General features: G+C 49.6%; 1 protein-coding gene across 2 annotated transcripts in view; it reads left to right on the plus strand.

Moving 5' to 3' along the window:
• The window catches only part of DNMT1 (DNA methyltransferase 1), a 42,893-nt gene that overhangs the window by 14,596 nt on the left and 4,940 nt on the right, over positions 1-23,357 (plus strand). For both annotated transcript variants that reach the window (XM_065873278.1, XM_065873279.1), the window contains exons 9-32: positions 1,622-1,656; positions 2,585-2,672; positions 4,294-4,328; positions 4,834-4,915; positions 7,254-7,288; positions 7,611-7,659; positions 7,756-7,836; positions 7,918-8,027; positions 10,630-10,748; positions 11,032-11,124; positions 12,014-12,165; positions 12,326-12,513; positions 12,614-12,797; positions 14,280-14,377; positions 14,704-14,851; positions 16,278-16,393; positions 16,586-16,790; positions 16,867-17,000; positions 17,996-18,169; positions 20,249-20,470; positions 21,360-21,552; positions 22,262-22,346; positions 22,548-22,676; positions 22,826-23,108. In XM_065873278.1, the coding sequence (XP_065729350.1) occupies positions 1,622-1,656; positions 2,585-2,672; positions 4,294-4,328; positions 4,834-4,915; positions 7,254-7,288; positions 7,611-7,659; positions 7,756-7,836; positions 7,918-8,027; positions 10,630-10,748; positions 11,032-11,124; positions 12,014-12,165; positions 12,326-12,513; positions 12,614-12,797; positions 14,280-14,377; positions 14,704-14,851; positions 16,278-16,393; positions 16,586-16,790; positions 16,867-17,000; positions 17,996-18,169; positions 20,249-20,470; positions 21,360-21,552; positions 22,262-22,346; positions 22,548-22,676; positions 22,826-23,108 (3,038 nt within the window). The remainder of the gene's footprint in view (positions 1-1,621; positions 1,657-2,584; positions 2,673-4,293; positions 4,329-4,833; positions 4,916-7,253; positions 7,289-7,610; positions 7,660-7,755; positions 7,837-7,917; positions 8,028-10,629; positions 10,749-11,031; positions 11,125-12,013; positions 12,166-12,325; positions 12,514-12,613; positions 12,798-14,279; positions 14,378-14,703; positions 14,852-16,277; positions 16,394-16,585; positions 16,791-16,866; positions 17,001-17,995; positions 18,170-20,248; positions 20,471-21,359; positions 21,553-22,261; positions 22,347-22,547; positions 22,677-22,825; positions 23,109-23,357) is intronic.

Here is a 23,357-nt window from a genome sequence, read left to right on the forward strand (position 1 = left end):
CTGTCCCCTCTCCTGCCTGCCTCTCCTGCCCATGAGGTCCTTGTGAAGGTCTCATTTTCAAACACATGAGGTGCTAAAGTGCTATAGTATCGTCCAGGTATAGAGTTGCATTCTTAACTGAGATCAGATGAGTTCTTTCCCCAGAACTCCAGCTCCTTTGTAAAATCAGAGTTTAAGGTTCTGTGAAATACAGATGTACCCACTGAACCCCCATGGGAGGGGGTAGGAGAAGGAATAGGGGGTCTGATACTGGAAGCTTTACCATTAGACATCACTGCCCCATATCACAAAGGGCTGACATTGGTCAGTCACAGGTGGTAGAACAATATCAGGTCCCTTTTGGGTTTTTTTTTGTTGTTGTTGTTGTTTTGTGGTATGCGGGCCTCTCACTGTTGTGGCCTCTCCCGTTGCGGAGCACAGGCTCCGGACGCGCAGGCCCAGCGGCCATGGCTCACGGGCCCAGCCGCTCTGCGGCATGTGGGATCTTCCCGGACTGGGACACAAACCCGTGTCCCCTGCATCGGCAGGCGGACTCTCAACCACTGTGCCACCAGGGAAGCCCTAGGTCCCTTTTAGTTTTATTAAGACATTGATTAGAAGTTTCTTAGAAACTCAAATGGGTGGTGTGTGCCCGTATTGAGAGCCTGTTAAAGGATGGGTGTCTGTTATTTTGTCCTAATGGGGAATCAACTAAGATGTATAATTCTTGAATTATTTGGTACTGGAAACTAGTCTTTAACTGATCACTTCCCTACCCTGATCCTAGTTAAAGTTAGCAGCAGTTACAGTTGGGACACATGTTGAATTGTTTGAGAAGAAGCGGTTCTAGTGGGCTAGCGTGACCACCACCCTCCAGAGAAGGATTTTAGGGCAAGATTGAAATCCCTTGTCTGTGACCAGACTCCCAGGATCTCTTCTTCCAGGAGGAAGGTCTGCAATGTGTTTCTTCTGTTAACATCACCAACCTTTGTGATCAACTTACAAAGTGTGTGGGGTGCCTGAGGCTGAATTCTGCTCTCTGGAGAGGCGTGTTTAGCTCTCTAAATTCAAGCTCAAAACAATTTGTTGTCCATGTTTGAGATGGAGCTCTTTTCCAGACTGGGTCATTCTACTTCATTTCTTTATTAGAGACCTAGTTTTGATAAAGTTTTCTATGAGACTGTCAACACTTAATAATGACAAGTAGATAGTATTTTGCCTCCAAATCCCTCTTAAACATTAGGATCTAAGAGTTCTTTAACTTCCTGCCTACCTACCCCACCAAAAAAAGTGCCTTTTTTTTTTTTTTAATTTATTTCGGCATTCGGGATCTTTAGTTGTGGCATGCGAACTCTTAAGTTGTGGCATGCGAACTCTTAGTTGTGGCATATGGATCCAGTTCCCCGACCAGGGATCGAACCTGGGCCCCCAGCATTAGGAACACGGAGTCTTAGCCACTGGACCACCAGGAAAGTCCCAGAAATGTGCTGTCTTGAAAGAAGAGAATCTTTATTCCAACTAGACTGCAGGATCATTTTAGGTATTTTATTTCCGTAAAACTCTTTAGTAGAAAGATTCAAATCAAATGCAAAAATTAACTAGTCTTTTTTTTTTTTTTTGTCTTCCCCTCCCCTCCACTTAGGAAGAAAAGAGACTCAGAAGTCAAACCAAAGAACTGTAAGTATAGTTAACATGCCTTTGTACTTTGTGAAGCTTCCTTGCTAAAATAAGCGTTCTGGTAAAAATAATGGGTTGGACAGAGCGTTAAGTGCACTGATCATACATATTATGTGTGGATGACTTCTGCTCATGTAAGGTCAGACCACCACAGTGAAGGCTGAGGTCAGGTGAGATTTAGCTGACCTTGACCCCAGGCCTGTTCTTAGTGGTGCTCATACAGCAAGCAGCTAGTCAGGTGGTGGTTAAAGGGCATTGAGCAGCTCTGTCTCTTCCCCACAGCTGTGAAGACGCTGTATGACACACTGCCCCAAAGCTCAGTGGCTTACGAGAGTAAGCATGTTTTGAGCTTACATGTTTGCGGCTCAGTGGCCATTGGCTGATCTTGGTCAGGTGGACCCGCTTCAGCCCCAAGACTTGGCCAGCCTGGGTGTACTCTCATGGCAGTGGCAGCACCTGAGGGCAGAAGTGGAAAGCAGCCTCTGACAGACAGTGGGCTGAAGCAAATGTTGAGACTGGGCCTGAGTCTGGGGTGGGCAGAACACCTGAACTGAGTGGCCGGGCCCTGGCGGACGGAGAGGTGAGGACTTTCTGGACGGCACCTCAGGCCAGCTAGCAAACCTGCACAGGAATCCACCACAGGCAGGATTCCCATCAGGTTACCAGAGATCAGTGGAGCCCTGTTGTCTCTTTTGTTTTTAAACTACTGCGTGTTTCAGCAACAGTGAAGTGTAGATGGCGCTTCCGAGATCATACTTTCTGAAGTAGTAAATGCCTTTTGGGTTTCTTGCTCTGAAAACTTGCCCTTCAGATAAGAAATACAATCCATGCTCTAACTTAGGGGAGGAGACCGTGTAAAGCCCTCACTGGGGCTGCTTGAAAGGGCAGCGGGCGCCCTGAGCTGACTGTGTGTTTCGTTCTGCGGCAGAACACCTAAACAGAAATCTAAGGAGGAGCCAGACAGAGATGCGAGGCCCGGAGGAGCTCAGGCTGAAATGAATGAAGGAGAAGACAAAGTAAAGACTGACTCTGTCACTTATCTCTACCTGATCCTTACGTTCCCAGTTGGTGGGGAGAAATGGCGTGGGGTAGGGCTCTGTGTTCAGCTCCAGCCCTAGCTGCCCGTGGGGTGGCGCTGGGCAGGTCAGCTGCTACCCTTCCTGGGGGTGGGTGGCTGTCACTTCATGTCAGCGCCCGATACATAGTGAGTGTTCAGTTGTCTGTGTATCATAACGGTGGGGAGGGCCTCTGTGTGCTGGACTAAGGCGTGTGTGGAGCCAGCTTCTCTTCAGAGCCTCTGTCCTGAGAAGGCTTGACGTGTCACCCCAGCTACATGGTGTCATCACACTTGTGCTGCTTTACCAACCAGTCAGTCTCCTGAGTTCTTCTGAGCCTAGCTCCTCCCTTCCCTGCCAGCTTCCCCAGTTCAGCTAAGCGAGCACATTTAAACCCTAAAACACTACATTGATCCAGGGGTGGGCCTGTGTAAACGTCCTGGGCAGCAAGGTTATCCACAGGGCTGTGAACTCTAGGGGAGGGGGGGATACATACAGCTGCTGGGGGCCGCAGCACAGGACTCTTAAGCTCCTTAGCAGTTTGGTCCCTGTCTAAGAGAAGCCAAACGAGGGTGGTCCCAGGATTGTCTCTGGTTTTCTGTCTGAGATCTAGGGAGCAGAGCCAGAGGTCAGACTTGCTGGGTCGTGAGCATTCTCGCTTCCAGCGGGCACCCCTTCTTGTTCTATGGCAGATGATCCTTTCGGTGTTTCCTCCAGCTTGTTCTATCTAACATCTTATTGTCTCTCATCTTTTCTGTCTGGATATTCATTACCTTACTGTCAGCATTCGCCTGGCATCCCTTCAGATCTAGAGAGATCTTAGCGGTGCTGTCAAACCACCCATTTTCCTCAGATGGCAACTGGCAGGAGCTTTAGACCACACAGCCAGCACTTTTGCCTCACGGCAGAAAAGGACAAAAGGATCAGACATTTGACTTTGTCTAATGAGTTGGTGACCAAGTCGGGAATTCCTACTTCTACTTCTTTCCCATACTAGATTCCGAAGTTTAGTGTTGTCACCCCCTACCCCACTCCTACTGTCCCAATGCCTGTCTATATGACATCTTCACCCCTGACCAAACGACAGATGGAGCTATAGGCATTTTGGCCGACATAAGCAAAATGGCTATAATATTCCCTTTTACTTTGAGCTATCCTAGGGCAGGGGTTGGTAAACTATGATCCACAGGTCAAATCTGGCCCTCTGCCTGTTTTCATAAAGTTTTATTGGAACACAGTCATACCATTTCACTTATGTATTGTTTCTGGCTGCTTTTGTGCTACAGTGGCAGAGTTGAGTAGCTGTGACACAGGTCTGTGGCTTGTAAATCTGAAAATGTGTATTTTTTTTGCCCTTTACAGGAAGTTTGCCAACTACCGGTCAACTCTTGTTTGTAGGTGTTAGGGAACTGAGTTAACATTTTTGAAGCCTCATCTCTACCCTGTAGACCTGCCCAGATTTTCCTGTTCTCTCATTCCACAGTGCTGCAATCCTTAACTGATACTTTGGGGTTTTGTCTCGCTCTTACTCAGAAATTAATTTTCCCCCTTTTATTTCTCCACCCACACTTTCCCCTCTCAGGATGAAAAGAGGCACAGAAGTCAACCCAAAGATCTGTAAGTGGTTAAAATGCTTGTGCTTTTGTGCTGTGCTTTGTGTAATTTAAATTAGCGAAATAACTGTTGGAGATCTGTGATGTAGAGGTTTACAGGGAATTGCTGGTGCTATTGGAAGATTGGATCAGTTTGGGCGGGGCTGGATAAGAAATCAAACTCTGGGCCCCATCTTACCTGATACCCTCTGCCACGTGGGTAGCGCTCCTGTCACTGCACTGTCACGTGTCTCTTAGTTTCCAGCACCTCTCATCAGGCCCCACGTCTGAGAGTCACATGGGGCTTCTGAAGGCCTCCTTTCAGGATCACGAGTTAGTGACACACCTTTGGAGCTACTGTGACAAGGGGACTTTCTTTTTTGGATGGGAAGAAAGTATCTGTTCACCAGATCTATTCGGAATAGTTTGCTTTTCTGTAGGAAGGCATTAGTTTGTCATTTTTTATGTGAATTGGCAATATAGTTTTTTTTTTTTTAAGCTAACATCTGACTTATTTGTTTATCCAATAGAGCTAGCAAACGGAGACCAGAAGAAAAAGAACCTGAAAGAGTAAAACCACAGATTTCTGAAGAGAAAGATGAGGATGAAAAGGTAAGGCCTAGTTTTTTCAATTCTACTGTGTTTCATAACATCCCATTGGCTGGAATGTATTAAAGTGTTTTTTAAACAATTTTTCTTATGGAAACATTCAAACATACCCCAAGGTAGGCAGAAAAGGGTAGCAAACCCTCACATTGTCATCAGCCTTCAACAGTTATCAACCCATGATTAGGCATGTTTTACCCAAGCCTTACTCATTCTCCTTACCCTCCCTCGCTCTGAAGATAAACAGATCCCAGATGTATTGCTGAAATATCTACAGAAGTGCTTCTAAAAGGAGAGGAGTCTCTTCTTAAACATTACCACTGGGCTTCCCTGGTGGCACAGTGGTTAAGAATCCCCCTCTCAATGCAGGGGACACAGGTTCGAGCCCTGGTCCGAGAAGAACCCACAGGCCGCGGAGCAGCTAAGCCCGTGTGCCACAACTACTGAGCCTGCGCTCTAGAGCCCGTGAGCCACAACTACTGAGCCCGCGTGCCACAACTAATGAAGCCTGCACGCGTAGAGCCCGTGCTCTGCAACAAGAGAAGCCACTGCAATGAGAAACCTGTGCACCACAACGAAGAGCAGCCCCCACTCTGTGCAACTAGAGAAAAGCCCCGTGCGCAGTAACAAAGACCCAACTTAGCCAAAAATTTAAAAAATAAATAAATTTATTTTTAAAAAATCACCGCTATACTATTATCATAGCACAATAATATAAAAACCTAATCTCCGTTCAGATTTCCCTGATGGTCTCCCTTGTGTGTTTTACAGTTGGATTCAGGACCCCAACACAGCCTATATAATACAGTTGGTTCCTGTTTGTCCTCAATGTGTCATCTGCAGTTTCACCCTGTCCTCTTTCTTGCACTTGGTGGAACTAGCCAGCTTACCTGTAGCGTCTGTGGGTTCTCAGGCTTGACATGTCCCTCCAGCCCTGTCCGCCTGCAGACCGGTAGTTAGGTCCAGAGGCTTGACCAGAGGCAGGTCTCTTGTTTCCCAGAGTACTTATGAGGTGATGCTGTGTACTTCCTGTTACATCATACCATAAGGCATGGTTATCTTTTTAAGGTGTTAGGATTGATCATTGAGCTCAGGTGCCATCTGCCTGATCCATCCATTATAAAGTTCCCCTCAGCTTTCCACCTAATGTTTTTAACAGTCATTGCTTAAATCCATTATTTCACTGGGAGTTACAGATTGTGATAGTTGTGTTCTACCATTCCTTCATTTACCCAAAATAATTCTAGAAATAAATTTTCTCTTATATTAGTCAGCAGGGGCCGTCATAACAAAATATGACAGTCTGGGTGACTTAACCAATAGACATTTATTTTCTTACAGTTCTGGAGACTGGAACTAAAAGTTCAAAGTGCCAGCAGGGTTAATTTCTGGAGAAGTCTTTCTTCCTGTCTTGTGGACGGCTGTCTTCTTGCTGGTTCCTTACATGGCCTTTCCCTGTGCAAGCACGTAGGGAGAAAGAGAGCTCTGGTGTCCCTTCCTCTTTATAAGGTCCCCAGTCCTATTGGATTAGGTCCATACCCTTGTGACCTCATTTAACCATAGTCACTTCCTTAAAAGCCTCATCTCCAAATACAGTCACATTTGGTGTTAGGGCTTCAACGTAGGAATTGGGTGGGGGACCAGGGACACAACTCAGTCCATAGTACCCCTCTTCAATTATATACTTACTCTGAGGTACCACTTATACAGTAAAGCTGGGTTTTTTTGTTTGTTTCTTTAAAGTGGTCTTATGAGTCTTTTAAGGAAGTCTGGTTATAAGAATTTTGTTTAGGGGCTTCCCTGGTAGCGCAATGGTTAAGAATCTGCCTGTAAATGCAGGGGACACAGGTTCGAGCCCTGGTCCGGGAAGATCCCACATGCCACGGAGCAATTAAGCCTATGCGCCACAACTACTGACCCTGCGCTCTAGAGCCCACAAGCCACAACTACTGAGCCCACATGCCACAACTACTGCGTGCCTAGAGCCCGTGCTCCGCAACGAGAGAAGCCACTGCAACGAGAAGCCTGCGCACCGCAACGAAGAGTAGCCCCCGCTCGCTGCAACTAGAGAAAAACCCGCACGCAGCAACAAATACCCAACACAGCCAAAAATAAATAAAAGAAAATCAATAAATTAATTTTTTTTAAAAAAGGAATTTTGTGCATAAGACTAGACACTGGAGATGGCTTGGGTCTCAGTGGTTCTCTGACTGCCTTCCTGCCTCTGACTTTTGTGATAACCATGTACATTTTGTGATAACCTTGTACATTAAATTCTTAACTGAAGCATTATCCAGATGGAAAATACTTTTTTACCCTCCACTCTTTTGTTTTCTCCATTTAGGAGGAGAAGAGACGCAGAACTACATGCAAAGAACCGTAAGAACTTATTTTCGTCTTTATACAAAGCAGATCATAATATTAAAATGGTTGTCCTAGAAAGAAAGATAAAGGGGCTTTTAGTGAATTCTGGAGCAGCCTTAGCTTTGTACGTGATGGAGTGTGAGCACAGGACCGAGACGTTCCAATTCTGCCACGTGAGGCAGATCCCCTCCGCGTGGTAAAGACGCTTACGACCTCGCACCTTGCCCCTTATGCAGCGTCTGGTGCTCATCAGTGTCTGGTGGATCAGGTATAACTTTGATGGCAGATTCTGATATGTTGTGAAATGACTAAAAAAACCCTTCTGCTTGGTTCACAGAACTGAGAAGAAAATGGCTCGAACCAAAATGGCAGTAGTGTCCTCCAAGGTAAACATATATCTGGGAGTAAAACCGGTTGTGCACCACTAATGCGATTGCTTGGGGCTGGCTCTCTGAGCGCCGTTTGTGTTCGTGCCTCCACAGACCGATCCTCTGAAGTGCATTGAGTGCGGACAGTACCTGGATGACCCCGAGCTAAGATATGAACAGCATCTCCCTGATGCAGTAAGTTCCAGCTGTGTTTTCAGCCTTATATTGATAGTTTCCTGTCCCTTGTGTCTCTAGTTAATGGTCATTGTCTCTCAGGTGGAAGAGATACAGTTGTTGACAAATGAGAGACTGTCCATCTTTGATGCCAATGAATCTGGCTTTGAGAGTTACGAGGATTTTCCCCAACACAAACTGACCTGCTTCAGGTAACTGATGAGCCTCTGCTTTATCGTAACGGGGCATTTTCCTAAAGACACCTAAGTTCTCAATATCCTAGTGAAGTTTTTAATACCTAACCTGCAACATTTCTTAAGCTGCTGACACGAGATAAGAGCCAGCAAGCTGGTAGACGTGTGGTGGACGTTTGCTGCTGGTGGTGGTGGGGTGGGTGGGCGGGTGGTTACAGCTCTACCTGTTAGGTCTTGAGCAGGTGAGCATCCTGGAGCTCATTCAGGGGAGGGCCAGCTATGTGCTAGGTCCTGCACGAGGTCTTACAGATGCAGCACCTCAGCTCCCTGGTCTCGTGGAGGCAGAACAAAAGTTAGGCCTGTCAGGTAGTGACACTGTGACAGATGTGAAAAGCATGGGGAGCAGAGAGTGGGTGGGGGAAAGTTGTTTAGAATGGAGAGGAAGGGACTGGAGCAAAGACCTCAGTGGCTTAAGAACAAGCCGAGGGGATAGTGAGGGAAAGACATCCAGGAGAAGAGAACAGCACATGGAGGCTGGGAGGTGGGCACATTGGCTGGGGAAGACTAGGTGAGAGGCTGTGTGGGTGGAGTAGAGGGACTGGGGGTGAGTGGTAGGGGAACAGGGGCCCGGGAGGCGCCTGGATCCTGCAGGGCTTTGCAGGCCGTGTTAGTGATGCCGGGCTCTTCGGCGTAGAGGTCTGTGACGTCTGGACTGTACCTTTGGAAGGGCTCAAACGAGCCTGTGAGTGAGCAGTCCCCGTGCTCTCCAGCCCCCTTGGTTCCATTCTGTCCCCCTCACTGGAGGTGCTTCACTTTGCTTCTTGTGGGAAATGGCTTGGCTCCAGGACCAGCCCATGTCTCCTTTCAGGCCTTGACACGTGCTTTTCCGCTCCCTGGACCAGAGAATAGTAGGGGTGGGCGGGCCGCCTGTTGTAGCCTCAGGTGGAATCATTTCTGGGCAGCCTTTCCGACGCTCCTGCCCCACACACAGTGGGTTGGGGGGCTCTTGGCCCAGGGAAACCCCAGTATGTTTCTCCTGCAGTACTCTGTACACTCGCTGTGGTTGGTGGTGTCTCCTACGCTCCACGATCAGGATCCTGATCTATAGTGGGATGCTGCCCATCCACCAGCGATCCCCTGGCTCAACCTCTGCCTGACAGCACAGGTGAAACGTGCTGTTGGCATTGCTGACGTTCATGGCCTCGTGCTTCCCTGTGGCATTCCTGGGGCAGAGGTTCAGGAGAACCAGGGGCCAGGGCCGCTGTAGTCGGGAGTGTCAGGGCTTGGGATCTCCTGGCCACTCCTCAAGAATAGCAGGTTGGGAAGGGGGCAGTAAAAACACACTTCGTAGGAATGACATGCCTTTGTAGCATCAGGCCATTGGAGCCAGACCACCTGGGTAATTAGGAACTCTGTTTACCTCTGGTACTTGGGCTGAAAGTGGCAGGTGGAAATAAGCCCTTCCTGTGAACCAGTGGGTCCTGCCCCTGCCTGGGACTTGGCACTTCTCCCTGATGTCGCCTCTACTGAGGGAGCATGTGGACAGCCCGTCAGGCTGGGCGCTGGATCCTCCTCTTCTGTGCGTCCGCGGTGTCCTGCCCTCCCTTGGTCCATCTTTCCCACATCTTAAGGTCCTGATGGCAAGGCTGTGACCCGTGTCTGCCTACCATGCCTGGTAGGGGAACTCCACTCAAAGTGGTCATGTTTTAATTTTTTTTAATTGTGTGAGAGTCCAAGATACGGATTTTTGGCTTCCAAGGGCCTAGGTGGTGGGAGCGTGGTGGTGCTCTCAGACCTGCACGGATTCCACGTGACCCGCTTGGACTCTGAGGGGTAGCACAGCACCTCTGGCCTCGAGGCCAGCATGAGCAGGTTCATAAGCAGAACCCACCCCAACCCCATGATTTTCTCAAGTTTGGCATCCTGCTTAACGATGCACATTCTTGCAAATGTCAAGGAGCATCTCTAGGCAGTGGTTGCCCTTAAACTGGAGGCTGAACCCCCGGGGGAGGTGGAAGTCCCTCCTTCCAATGTCCTTGATGTACCTCGCCTTTTATGCTGTTGTATAATGTGCTTCATTTTAATTTTTTTTAATGAGGCGAAAGTCACATAGCACAAAATTAACCATATATGAAATGCTATGAAGCAGTAAATCCACAGGAACGAAGCAGATTAGTAGTTCCAGGAGTGGGGAGGGGATAGGGAGTGACAGCTCAGTGGGTGTGAGGTTTCATTTTCAGCAACAAGAACATTTTGGAGCTAGAGGGGATGGTTGTACAGCTCTGGGTAGGATGTGCTTGAGAAGCCATTGTTTCTCCACTAGCAACTCACCGAGGGAGGGTGTAGCAGGTGGTGCCCTTGTGAGATTTCCCGCCATCCCACTACCAGTCTTGCTGACCTCTCCACGTTGCCTCTTCAGACACTTACACTCTTGATACCCAGGTGGGCGAATCAGGTAGAAGCTGTCTGAGTGAAAGAACACTGTACTGAGCCAGTGTTCTGGCAGCCAAGGAGACAGCTGAGTCTAGGGACTGCACGTAGTCCACCTCGTGTCTGAGCTTGACTCTGTACTTCAGCCTGCCTTTGGTTAGCTGGTAAATCCACTCTGTCGCCTGTCTAGCGTGTACTGTAAACGAGGTCACCTGTGCCCGATCGACACCGGCCTCATTGAGAAGGATGTCGAGCTCCTCTTTTCTGGTTCAGCAAAGCCAATATATGAGGATGACCCGTCTCCCGAAGGTACGTGGCACGTTCCAGGTTGTTTGGGACAGTTTACAAACAAAACTTTGAGATGAGAGCAATATTCAACTGGAACTATTGCCTCTTAAAGTTAGGGCTTGAGACTGGGCTGTGAGCAGCTACGAGCAGACTCTCTCTGATGGTTCCAGTAAGGACTGCCCGGCTTGGCTGATAAGAGGTGTCGGCTCAGGTGGGCACTCAGTGCCACTTAACCCTCCTCAGTTTTTGAGAGGCATATTCTTAGTCTACTTTGCTTTCAGGAAACTTTTTTCCCCCCTTTTAGGTGGTGTTAATGGCAAAAATCTTGGTCCAATAAATGAATGGTGGATTGCTGGCTTTGATGGAGGTGAAAAGGCTCTCCTTGGCTTTAGCACCTGTAAGTATGTGACCAATCATGGACCTTTCTGGGAGCTGAAAGGGGCCTTCGCTCCTGTCTTTCATAGGGCTTGGTTGGGCTCTGGGAAGTGTCGCGCTCTGGGAGGTGTCAGGCTCATGTGACCATGAATGGAATGGGCTCTTTTTTTTTTTTTTAAGATTTGAATGGAATAGGCTCTTTTTTTTTTTTTTTAAGATTTATCATTTACTTATTTTATTTATTTTTGGCTGCATCGGGTCTTTGCTGAGGCATGCGGGCTCTTCGTTGTGATGCGCGGGCTTCTATCTAGCTGTGGTGTGTGGGTTTTTTCTTCTTCAGCTGTGGCATGCGGGCTCCAGGGCACGTGGGCACTGTAGTTGTGGCGTGGGTTCCGGAGCGCGTGGGCTCTGTAGTTTGCGGCATGTGGGCTCTAGTTGAGGCACGTGAGCTCAGTAGTTGTGGCATGTGGGCTTAGTTGCTCTGTGCCGTGTGGGATCTTCGTTCCCTGACCAGGGATGGAACCCGCATCCCCTCCATTGTAAGGCGGATTCTTAACCACTGCACCACCAGGGAAGTCCCTGGAATGGCCTCTTATATTAGCTACAACTGGCCCTGGAACTGACCCTCCGGTGTAAAAGCAGGTCATGTTCTTGCAGCTGAAACCCAAACTGAATTCCAAAAACCAGAATCGAGCCAAAGGAAAGCCACTTGGCCAGTCTCCGTCCTCTGGCTGGCTCAGACAGGCCCCTTCCGAATGAGCTAACTCTGGACTGTACTTCATGTTTTTTGACACTTGGGTACAGAATGACTCTTAGCCTGTTCTGTAAGCCTCATAGCCTCATCCCTGCCCTTTGGCCACTGTAGCTGCCATCAGGTTCAAACTGCTCTCTTAAACATCCATTCACTGCAGCATTTGCCGAATACATTTTGATGGATCCCAGCCCAGAGTATGCACCACTGTTCAGTGTGATGCAAGAGAAGATCTACATAAGTAAGATAGTAGTTGAGTTCCTGCAGAACAACCCTGACTCAACATACGAAGACCTGATCAATAAGATTGAGGTAAGAGGTTTAGGTTATTCACAATATGGGATTCACACCCATTTATATGAGATGTGCTAGAAAACATGTTCAGAGTCAGCAGAAATTGTTTGTTTGATTTAGATTAGTTTTGCTTAAGCCTAAGGGAAACCTCTGATTTCCTTTTTTTTTTCCCTAAAAGACCACTGTTCCTCCTTCTATGCTCAACCTGAATCGATTCACAGAGGATTCTCTCCTTCGACACGCCCAGTTTGTGGTGGAACAAGTAGAGAGTTATGATCGGGCTGGGGACAGTGACGAGCAGCCCATCTTCCTGACCCCCTGCATGAGAGACCTGATCAAGTTGGCCGGGGTCACCTTGGGAAAAAGGTAAGGATGCAGCAGGAATGAGACTGAAGACGTGAGACAGAAGGCAGAGCATCCTGTGCGCTCTTCCCAGCCCGCTAACACCATGGAAACTCTCTCCCAGGCGAGCTGAAAGGCGGCAGACCATCCGGCATCCTGCCAAGGAGAAGGACAGAGGCCCCACCAAAGCCACCACTACGAAGCTGGTCTACCAGATCTTTGACACTTTCTTTGCGGAGCAAATTGAAAAGGATGACAAAGAAGACAAGGAGAACGCCTTTAAACGCCGGCGGTGTGGCGTCTGTGAGGTAACCTTGCCTGCTCCCCTTGTAATCTCTGAGGGACTCACTTCTTTCTCTTTCTGGCTTGAGATGCTCACTCCTCAAATGTGACCCCTAAAACAGAAGCTAGAAGAAAGAGTTAGTGATCTGGGGGGACTTGCATGTCTTCTGGGACAGCTGTCAAAAGAGGCATGCTCGGGCACTTTGCTGTCAGCGCCACTGTTGTTGCAGAGGAGCCTGGCCTTCTGGGTGCCTTTGCTCTGGCTGCGTCCCATTGTGTCCTCAGGCCCTGGTGTAAGGGCAGAGGGAGTGACTACCCCACAGAGGCGCTGCTTCCTCCCAAGTAGGGACATCCACCCAGGAGCCTGCCTTGTCTCATGGCATCAGTTCCCTGGGAAAGTGGGGACTTTGTCCAGCTTAGCTTTGAGGCCTGAAAAGACCTCTGTTACTGAATTTTTTAATATATATTTACTTCACTCTAGAGGAATTAACCCCCCTAATTCTCTGACCCAGGGATCGGGTCTGTTGGGTAGGCCGTAAAGTTCGTTTGGGTTTTTCCATCCGATCTTTCGGAAAATCCCGAACGAACTTTTTGGCCAACCCAGTATTTTGATATCTGTTTGACTTAATTTGGATGAAAACTTAAACACAAAAATACAGCAGCTGCCTTCAGAACTGCCCTGCATTCACACTGGCCACTGACTTCAGAGCGTCTCCTTTGTCTTCAGTGGCTGCCCTTAAATAGGAATTTGCATGTCCTCACCGTTCTTGTTGTGGTTTGACTTTATTTCATCTAGGGCGTATGTATCCAAGCTTTAAAAAAAATTTTTAGGAAAGTATACGTAAACCGGAACCTTTCACAGCTGTCATGTGTGTTTGTTTCTTTTTCAAATTGTATTCAGGCATATTTTTAATTGAATTCTCACAGTACCCCAGTAGGTGAGTCAGATATCTCCCAGAGACAGTGTTAACATGACATATTCAAAGACATCCAGAAGCCAGGAGTAGAAGTGAGCTGGAACACTCCTTACCATGGTGCCCCCAATTCCGTGACTAATCTGTGTCTGACACGTGACCTTCAGTATCTCCGCGGGAGCTGTTTGGAGGTCACACTAGTTAACACTTTAACTATTCCATAATATTTCATTGTGACTCTTCCAGCTTATCCCTCAGTGATGGGCAACTTGATATTCTAACGAGGCTTCCTGTGACTCTTCTCTACTTAGAAGCAGAATTGCTGGGGTGTAGGTCATGTACTTAACTTTGATCTAGAACAGTGTTCTCCAGAGTGGGGTCACCAAATTATCCTTTGAGCAGTGCGAGTTCTCGTTTCCCCACACCTGTCCCAGCACCATGTGTCAGGCTTAACCTATGCAAACCTCGTATCTTGTTCCTAACTCTTACTTCCCTTACTTCTAATGAGGTTAAATTTACAGTTTTTAAATTCACCAAAAACTGGTTACCAGCTATTAATAATGACTGTTTGATTACTTTTTAAATGTGTTTTAGATTTGTCAACAGCCTGAGTGTGGAAAGTGTAAAGCCTGTAAGGATATGGTTAAATTTGGTGGCAGCGGAAGGAGCAAACAGGCTTGCCAAAAGAGGAGGTAGGTTTGGCCAACGCTTGTTCTTGAGACGGAGGGAAATGCCAGCTGATGGCAAATAGGCTTTGTGTGGGAGCTGGGTTGACAGGTACAGAGCAGGCAGGGTCCCTTTGTCTAGCACTGTCACCAGGCCTGTCCCTGTTTTCTAAGTAAAACACCTTCAGTTGGTTTTACTTTTTTTTTTTTTTTTCTGCCTGCGCCGAGAGGCTTGTGGGATCTTAGTTCCCCGACCAGGGATTGAACCCCGGGCCCCAGCAGTGAGAGCACAGAGTCCTAACCAGTGGTTTTACTTTTAAAGAGGACCTTGCTTATAATAACCGACTTTGTAGGTGTCCCAACATGGCCATGAAGGAGGCAGATGATGATGAAGAAGTGGATGACAATATTCCAGAGATGCCATCACCCAAAAAGATGCATCAGGGGAAGAAAAAGAAGCAGAACAAGGATCGGATCTTTTGGGTTGGAGAAGCTGTCAAGGTAATCCAGGAGCAGGCTCTCAGTCGTTTTAGCGCTGCCCTTCTGAGAAGCCGGTTGTCTCGTGGTATCTCGCTGCCAGACGTCTTAAGCAGCCTGAGCCCTGCAGCTGAGAAACCTGCCCGTTTGTCCCTGCCCATTTGTCCCATGAGCGGAGCAGAGCTGACTGAGAGGCCGAGGCCTGTGGTCAAGCACCTGAAATGCATTTTTTTGCTTGTACGCCCAAGGACTCAGTTTTCCTCACACTCCAAAATGGGCTTTTTAAAAAAACTATATATATTTATTTATTTAATTTATTTATTTTTGGCTGCGTTGGGTCTTCGTTTCTGTGTGCGGGCTTTCTCTAGTTGCGGCGAGCGGGGGCTACTCTTCGTTGTGGTACACAGGCTTCTCATTGTGGTGGCTTCTCTTTGTTGCGGAGCACGGGCTGTAGGCGCATGGGCTCCAGTAGTTGTGGCACGCAGGCTCAGTAGTCGTGGCTCTCGGGCTCTAGAGCACGGACTCAGTAGTCGTGGTGCACGGGCTTAGTTGCTCCACGGCATGTGGGATCTTCCCGGACCAGGGCTCGAACCCATGTCCCTTGCGTTGGCAGGAGGATTCTTAACCACCATGCCACCAGGGAAGTCCCCAAAATGGGCATTTGATACAGTTCTTGGGGTGTCAGTTTCCCCTTCCAAGCTTGTTTTGAAGAGAGCCTTCACAGTCCTCTCTGGCCTAGGAGTAGGTGTTTGGGGGCACTAGCAGACCGTCTCCCGGGGGTTCTGTGGTTACTTGCCTGTCTAAGGGTCAAATCCTTTACCAAAGCTGGAGAGTGAATGTCATCTCAGTGTTTTTCTCTCGATGTCCATAAGCCAAAGATGGTCAGTTCCCTCAACAAGCGTGAGGCCTACCCTGCTGGATGCTGCTCTAGGCCTAGACATAACTAAGCCCCTGCCCGTGACACATGTACTGTCAGGAGGGCAGGGGGCAGGAAGGGTGCTGGGGCCACAGAGGCTTCTTGGTGGGGCAACATCTGAGCTGAGACCAAAAGGTTGGAGAGTAGCCAGTGCATGAAGGTCTGGGGAGGAACCAGAGCACAGGCCCTGAGGTGGGACCAGCTTTCCTTGTGGGAGAGAAAGAAGGAGGTCCGTGTGGCTAAGGGAGGTGTGGGGAGTGGGGTACGGTGCTATTACAATTGAATGCTAGAATCCCATTTGCTGCTGACACAAGAGGGCAGAGGTGGTGATAGAGGGATGTGAGCAGCCTTTGCTGCAGGCTTCCAGCCAAAGAAGTTGGGTGTTCTGTATAGTAGCCAGGCTGGTAGAGCTCACGGCTTCTTGGAGAAATTGTTATGAGTGATACTTTCCTATAAAGTAACAGGAACTCGCAGGTCAAGCCTAGCACGGACCTTCAAACCCATCCTCACCTGAAATTAAGCTCTTGTTTTCAGACCGATGGGAAGAAGAGTTACTATAAGAAGGTATGCATCGACTCGGAAACCCTGGAAGTGGGGGACTGTGTTTCTGTTATTCCAGATGATTCTTCAAAACCACTGTATTTAGCAAGGTTTGTGTCCTTCCCTCTGCTTGACTTCAGCCCACACTTTCTGTTGAGTAAGTAGGAGGTGCCCATTTTGTAAGAATAGCAGCAGCTCTTTGCCCTATACTAAAACCAAAAAACACATGTCCCCCAAGGAGACTCGGTCCAGATCTGCCGGTCAAGTTAGAACTTCCTTCCCGCCCCCTCTTCCGGCTCCAGGGTCACGGCGCTGTGGGAGGACAGCAGCAACGGGCAGATGTTTCATGCCCACTGGTTCTGTGCTGGGACGGACACGGTCCTCGGGGCCACGTCGGACCCCCTGGAGCTGTTCCTGGTAGACGAATGTGAGGACATGCAGCTTTCATACATTCACAGCAAAGTGCAGGTCGTTTATAAAGCCCCGTCGGAAAACTGGGCCTTGGAGGTGAGTGCCTGGCGCCCCTCGTGTGCTCCTCCTCAGTGCATGGGGTCATCATGGCTGACGGCAGTCTCGTCCCTAGGGAGGCGTGGACCCTGAGGCCCTGATGTCGGAGGATGACGGAAAGACCTATTTCTACCAGCTTTGGTATGACCAAGACTACGCAAGATTTGAGTCCCCTCCAAAAACTCAGCCAATGGAGGACAACAAGTACAAGTGAGTGCCGCGACTGCGCTCCTGGGCCGCTCTGGTGGTGCTCGGGGACGCCATGCGTCTGCATGAAGCCCTCGAGCTTTTCCCGTGCTTCTCTCTGCTGGGTTTGCTTTCCCCACGTCTTCTGATCGTCCTCCTCACCAACCAAAGAGCAGCCTGACTTGGTTGCAGTGGCTGTAAGTGTGTGGACAGCCTGGTGGGGAGTGACCCTCATGAGAAGCTGTCCCATCCAGGAACAGGATGTGTCTTTCTGGGTTCCTCAGTGTCCGTACCACAGATCTTGTGTCTTTTCTCGTAAGTGAGATCTTTGATTCCATTTTATTGGAACTGGTGGGGGAATGCTTTTAGGGAGGCTTTTGCTTCTCATAAAGTGTTCAGTGCCCCACGTCTTCCTTTCTAACCTTGGTATCTCACTTGTTTTAACTAAAAGTGGCAGCCGGCACCTCCAGAGCGAGTGGTGTGTGACGACAGTAAGGCTGACAGGGCCGAGGCTAGGAGGGCTCGCTGTGATGCCTCTGGTGTTTCTCCAGTCAACCTGGAGCTGCCTTTTGGCTTGATCTGTTTTTAAGGCAATCTCTAATTCTCCTTTTAAGGGTTTATTAATCAGAAATAATGTTGAATTTTACCAAATACCTCTTCAGCCTTTAGAGATAATAGCGTGAACCTCCTCTGACGTTTTGAGTTCCTGTCTTTACCACTGTCTGCATTATCACTCGTGGTGGATTCTTGACCATATTCTAGATTGTTTGTTAATGTCTTAGGAGCGACTACTCAAAAGTGCGGTTGGCTTGTCATTTTCCTATTGTGTGTATCTCTGGGCTTTGGTCCCAAATAAGTGCTTTCAAAGTGTGAACATAAAAGTGCAGGAAAGCCAGTTCCTCCTAACATCTGTAAATCCTTCCTCTTGGTCACCAGAGTCTGGATTAAGCCAGTGGCAGCTGCTTGTAGTCACTACCAGCCACTTAAGGGCCTTTGGTTTCTGTCCTTCACTCCTTCAGGTTCTGTGCAAGCTGTGCACGTCTGGCTGAAATGAGGCAGAAGGAAATTCCCAGGGTCATGGAGCAGCTCGAGGACCTGGATGGACGGGTCCTCTACAGCTTAGCCACCAAGAACGGCATCCAGTATCGAGTGGGCGATGGCGTGTACCTCCCCCCCGAGGCCTTCACCTTCAAGTGAGTGCCCCTTGCTGCAGTCAGGGCCAGGAGATCTGGGCCAGTACAGAGCTGGCTCCACAATGTCCCCCACCCCGCAGCCCAGTACCTGCTGCTGCCGAGCTGTCAGTGTCATCTGTGGTGAGCAGACATTATCCAGCCTTCCAGTGCAGAGCGACTATAATTCTGTGGCAGTGAAACTGTCTGTGAAAGAAGTCAGACAGAGAGCCCGTTGGCTAAGGGAGAGCATTAGGGTCAGTGGTGTGTTCCTGCCCAGCTGGTCATGGCAGAGACCCCCTCCCAGTTCCCATCTATCAAGTGGGGAGAGGAGTGCCTTGCCTGCCAGGCCCCTAAGGAATAAGTGAGTTAAAAGAAAATGGCTGGGGCTTCCCTGGTGGCACAGTGGTTGAGAGTCCGCCTGCCAATGCAGGGGACACGGGTTCGTGCCCCGGTCTGGGAAGATCCCACATGCCGCAGAGCGGCTGGGCCCGTGAGCCATGGCCGCTGAGCCTGCGCGTCTGGAGCCTGTGCCCCGTCCGCAACGGGAGAGGCCCGCGTACCGAAAAAAAAAAAAGCAATAAAAAAGGCCAAATTTCAAAAAAAAACAAAACCAAAAAAAAAGAAAATGGCTTATTAGCACAGCGCCTGGCCTAAAGTAAAGGCTGACTGTGAGTTAACTTCTTGGTAAATGGGAATTGCATCAAAAGACTTCCGGGACTTCCCTGGTGGCGCACTGATTAAGAATCCACCTGCCAATATAGGGGACACGGGTTCGATCCCTGGTCCGGGAAGATCCCACATGCCGCAGAGCAACCAAGCCCGCACGCCACAACTACTGAGCCTGCGCTCTAGAGCCTGTACTCCGCAACAAGAGAAGCCACCACAATGAGAAGCCCGCGCACCGCGACGAAGAGTAGCCCCCGCTTGCCGCAACTAGAGAAAGCCCACACAGCAACGAAGACCCAACGCAGCCAAAAATAAATAAAATTTAAAAAAAAAAGAGACTTCCACATCAGAGGATTGATGCTCTTCAGGGAAAAATCAAAGCCACAGATATTGTCCACACTTGATCCATTCCTTGTTCGTTCTAAGAACTAGTGCGTGGTTGGATTTTACAACCACCATTTTCTGAGCTTAGTCAGCTCAGTTTCCCGACTTTCAATTCCATTTTCCTCGAGTCCTAATTGGAACCCAGTCCCCAACCTCCATTCAGTCACCGTACATTACAAAACATCGGTCCTTCCAGGCCCGCACAGTGAGTGTGCATCACGCCCTTTAGCTCCAGTTTTTGGCCTCGAAGGGGAGGACTCCCTGTAGTGCTGTCTACCAGATGCTCCTGGCACAGCTGAAGTGAGAGCACAGGTGTTCAGAGACACCTTTGGAGCCCGTCAGACTTCAGGGGGTCTGATGGGAAGGCACAGCAGCTGCCTTCCTGAACTGCAGTCTTCAGAGTATGCAGCCCTGCAGTCTTGGCAGCTTGGCATCTGATTTGCTGGCCTGAGTTAGCCAGTACGTGGTCAGGCCAAATTCAGCTTGCCCAGACCACGAGTCTTCTCCCCATGCCTCTCCCGCATTGCCTCTGGGTCAATGCCTCAGTCAGAGTGTAGGCTATGCCATGGTAACAACTCTAAAATCACAGAAGTTTACTTCTTGCCTGTACTGTGTGGCCATTGTGGTTCAGGGGACTCGGACTGTTGTGTCACTCAGGGCCCTGGGCTGACGGAGCCCTGCCTTCTCAGGAGTCGGCAGTCAGAGGTGAGGGGAAGCACACTGGAGGCTCTCCTGGCGCTCAGAGCTCCCGCTCCAAGTGCTTGTGCGTCCCTGCTGCGCACACCTGTAGAGCTGAACGAGCCACACGCCTGTCCTGAGGCTGAGAGCGGGGAGAACCTGAACAGCCTTAGCAACTATCCCCAGAGCACAGATGGAGAGTACCCATTTTAAAGTGCGGGTGAGATTTAGTCTCTAAATCTTGTCTAAGGGTACTTAGCTGCATTAGTTTAAGGTGTTTGAATTTAAGTGGTTATTGTCACTGATCAGTCATGCTGAGACTGCTTTTTAAGGCTTCATGTTCAGTCACTCATAACAGTTGCTTCTCTGCAGCATTAAGCTGTCCAGTCCTGTGAAACGCCCACGGAAGGAGCCTGTGGATGAAGCTCTGTATCCAGAACACTACCGGAAATACTCTGACTACATCAAAGGCAGCAACCTAGATGCCCCTGAGCCGTACCGTATTGGCCGCATCAAAGAGATCTTCTGCAGCAAGAAGAGCAACGGCAGGCCCAACGAGACGGATATCAAGATCAGAGTCAACAAGTTTTACAGGTCGGTGAAGCCTTTGCCCTTCAGGGGGCTCTGCCTGAGGCGGGGTGGTAACCACACACACACACAGTGGTGGTCTAAGAGTTGGGTGGAGGTATCTGTTCTTCCAAGTGTTTCTGATTACCTGGAGGGTACCGAGGATGACTACAGCTACATATCACAGCCCTCGCTTTCTCTCTTAAAGCTGCAGAGCTTTGTCCAAAAGAAATCCGTGAGCAGAAGTCCAGAGTGTGACAAAGACAGGCGTGGAATGTCCTGGGCTTTGCCTGAGGCGACCTCAGAACCCTGAGTTCTGACCGCGTGTTCTGTCTCAGAACACTGTCTGTGTTCCGCCCCCCTCCCCATTCCCCATCCCCCTGTTCTTCTCAGGCCCTCTTCCCTGCTCTGGGGTTTCTCTCTGTCCAATGTCTTGGCTTTGCTCACTCTTTTTCTGGGATCCTAATAATGGTTAGGAGATAACCTGAAACTAATCCATACAGATAGGTCTAAAGTTGCTCCATGTCTTAGCTAGTGTACGTGGAAGAGTTTTTGAGGTCTTTGCAATAATCAGTTGAGTAATGAGAAAGAACAAGGAATCTGGCTGCTATAGGCGAATGAAGGCAGCTCTAGACATGCTTTCTAACAGGAGACCAGCAGCTGGTCTTAACACAGGACAAGTCTTTTGGGGCTACACTGGGGGCATAAAGAGCAAGCAAACCATTAGTTGAGTTCATGGCAAGGAACCCCACTTAGTCTGTGGTTAGTGCCAACTAAGGGGGTCAGTAATCAAGGTGACTTGCTGGGGTGGGGAATGGTCTTTACCCACCGATCATCTGAGCACTGTCAGGAATGTGCCATTTAATTGCCTGTCAGCTCGAGGCAAAAGAACTAACAAAGACCCTCGCACTCACAGGCCGGAGAACACGCACAAGTCCACCCCGGCGAGTTACCACGCAGACATCAACCTGCTTTATTGGAGTGACGAGGAGGCTGTGGTGGACTTCAAGGCCGTGCAGGGCCGCTGCACCGTGGAGTACGGGGAGGACCTGCCCGAGTGCCTCCAGGACTTCTCCGCTGGTGGCCCCGACCGCTTCTACTTCCTTGAGGTGGGGCCCTGGGCTTACTGGAGGGAGGGCCTTGGGGTCAGACACAGCCCCCGAGAAAGCAGTTTATCCAGAGTACGAATCTGTGACGTTCAAGTTGTTCTGGAATTTGACACTTTGGGCTTAAAACGAAACAGAATGTCACATTTGAGTGTCCTAAGGCAATAGCAATTTTTGAAGACTGTTGAGTGGCCTCTGCTGGCCTGGCCAGTGCCTGTGAGTTAGGGAAAGGTTCCTCTAGCCCTGGGAGGTGCAGCCCTGCCCCCAGTGCCTTCAGCCAGGAATCTGTGTCCAGGCCGGGGCCACACAGCCGAGCCTGTGGCCTGGTTATTGAGAGTAGAGCCAGCAGTTTGTTGGTTAAGCGAATCACTCTTAAGTTGTTTGAGCATGGCTTTTCCGTGACAGGCATGTATCGTTCTAAGATAACCCCATGTTTCCCCCAGGTTCCGGTGTGTACAGTCTAACTGTAACACTTGCCTATTTTTAGAATGAGTAGTCCAGGTACTTCAAATAGCAGGAATTTCAGCCATATAAAACGTGTGTATTAGAATTTTCCCCTCATCTCTAATGTAATAAAACTCAAAGCACTTTTTGCTTATGGCCATGTGTAGGGAGAAATTAAGTAGATCTTATCAAATTAACTTAAATCGTATTTGTTAGAGAGGGGACTGGTGTTTCTCTTCCAGACTGTTGTGGTTCTTTTCCTTCTCAGGCCTATAATGCCAAGAGCAAAAGCTTTGAAGATCCTCCAAACCATGCCCGTAGCCCTGGAAATAAAGGGAAAGGGAAGGGAAAAGGTATGTCGTTACTCCACGGGCTTCTTTTCAAGTCCGTCTCCCGTAACTCGATTCTCGTGAATCAGTCAGTATAAAAGAGCAGCCTCTGACGTTACCTCACTCTGCTGCCGCCAACTCAAAACGAGGCCGTCTCTGAATCACCAGGGTGTTTGAAGAGAGCACGCTAGGGCCCTGATCTGACTTGGGGCCTGTCTCCCGCAGGGAAAAGCAGGACAAAGTCGCAAAGCTCTGAGCCGAGCGAACTGGAGACGGAAATCAAGCTGCCGAAGCTGCGGACCCTGGATGTGTTTTCTGGCTGCGGGGGTTTGTCGGAAGGGTTCCACCAAGCAGGTAGGCTCCGGGTTTCTCTCCGCACAGCTGCAAAAACCGGACCGGGCGTGTTCCGCCTGGAAGACCTTTCTGGCTCTGGTCACAGTTCTGACTAAAGAGTCTCATGCTACAGGGGGTTCGCAGCTCATCTTTGTCCTTGTGTCCCCCAGGCATCTCGGAAACGCTGTGGGCCATCGAGATGTGGGACCCCGCGGCCCAGGCGTTCCGGCTGAACAATCCCGGGTCCACGGTGTTCACAGAGGACTGCAACGTCCTGCTGAAGCTGGTCATGGCCGGGGAGGTGACCAACTCCCGCGGCCAGAAGCTGCCGCAGAAGGGAGACGTGGAGATGCTGTGTGGCGGGCCTCCTTGCCAAGGCTTTAGCGGCATGAACCGCTTCAACTCTAGAACGTACTCTAAGTTCAAGAACTCCCTGGTGGTCTCCTTCCTCAGGTAAACAGGCTAGAATTCCCTCTGCGTTCGGTGCTGCCCCAGGGTGACTAGATGGCCGGTCCCGGGGCTGCGCGGCAGGCGTGCCAGGGCCGAGCAGTAACTGCTTTAGCCTTCGCACCTGCTGAAGGCGGTGTGCTGAGTGAGTCGCCGGTCTTTGCCTTCAGGAAGTTCACGGCTGCCCCTCCGCTAGGGAGAGACCTTGAGAGTTGGCAGGTGCGTCTTGACAAACGTCAAGCATTTGGGAGTGGC

This window comes from Phocoena phocoena, chromosome 3 (genome assembly GCF_963924675.1).
Source record: "Phocoena phocoena chromosome 3, mPhoPho1.1, whole genome shotgun sequence".
NCBI classification, from domain to species: domain Eukaryota; kingdom Metazoa; phylum Chordata; class Mammalia; order Artiodactyla; family Phocoenidae; genus Phocoena; species Phocoena phocoena.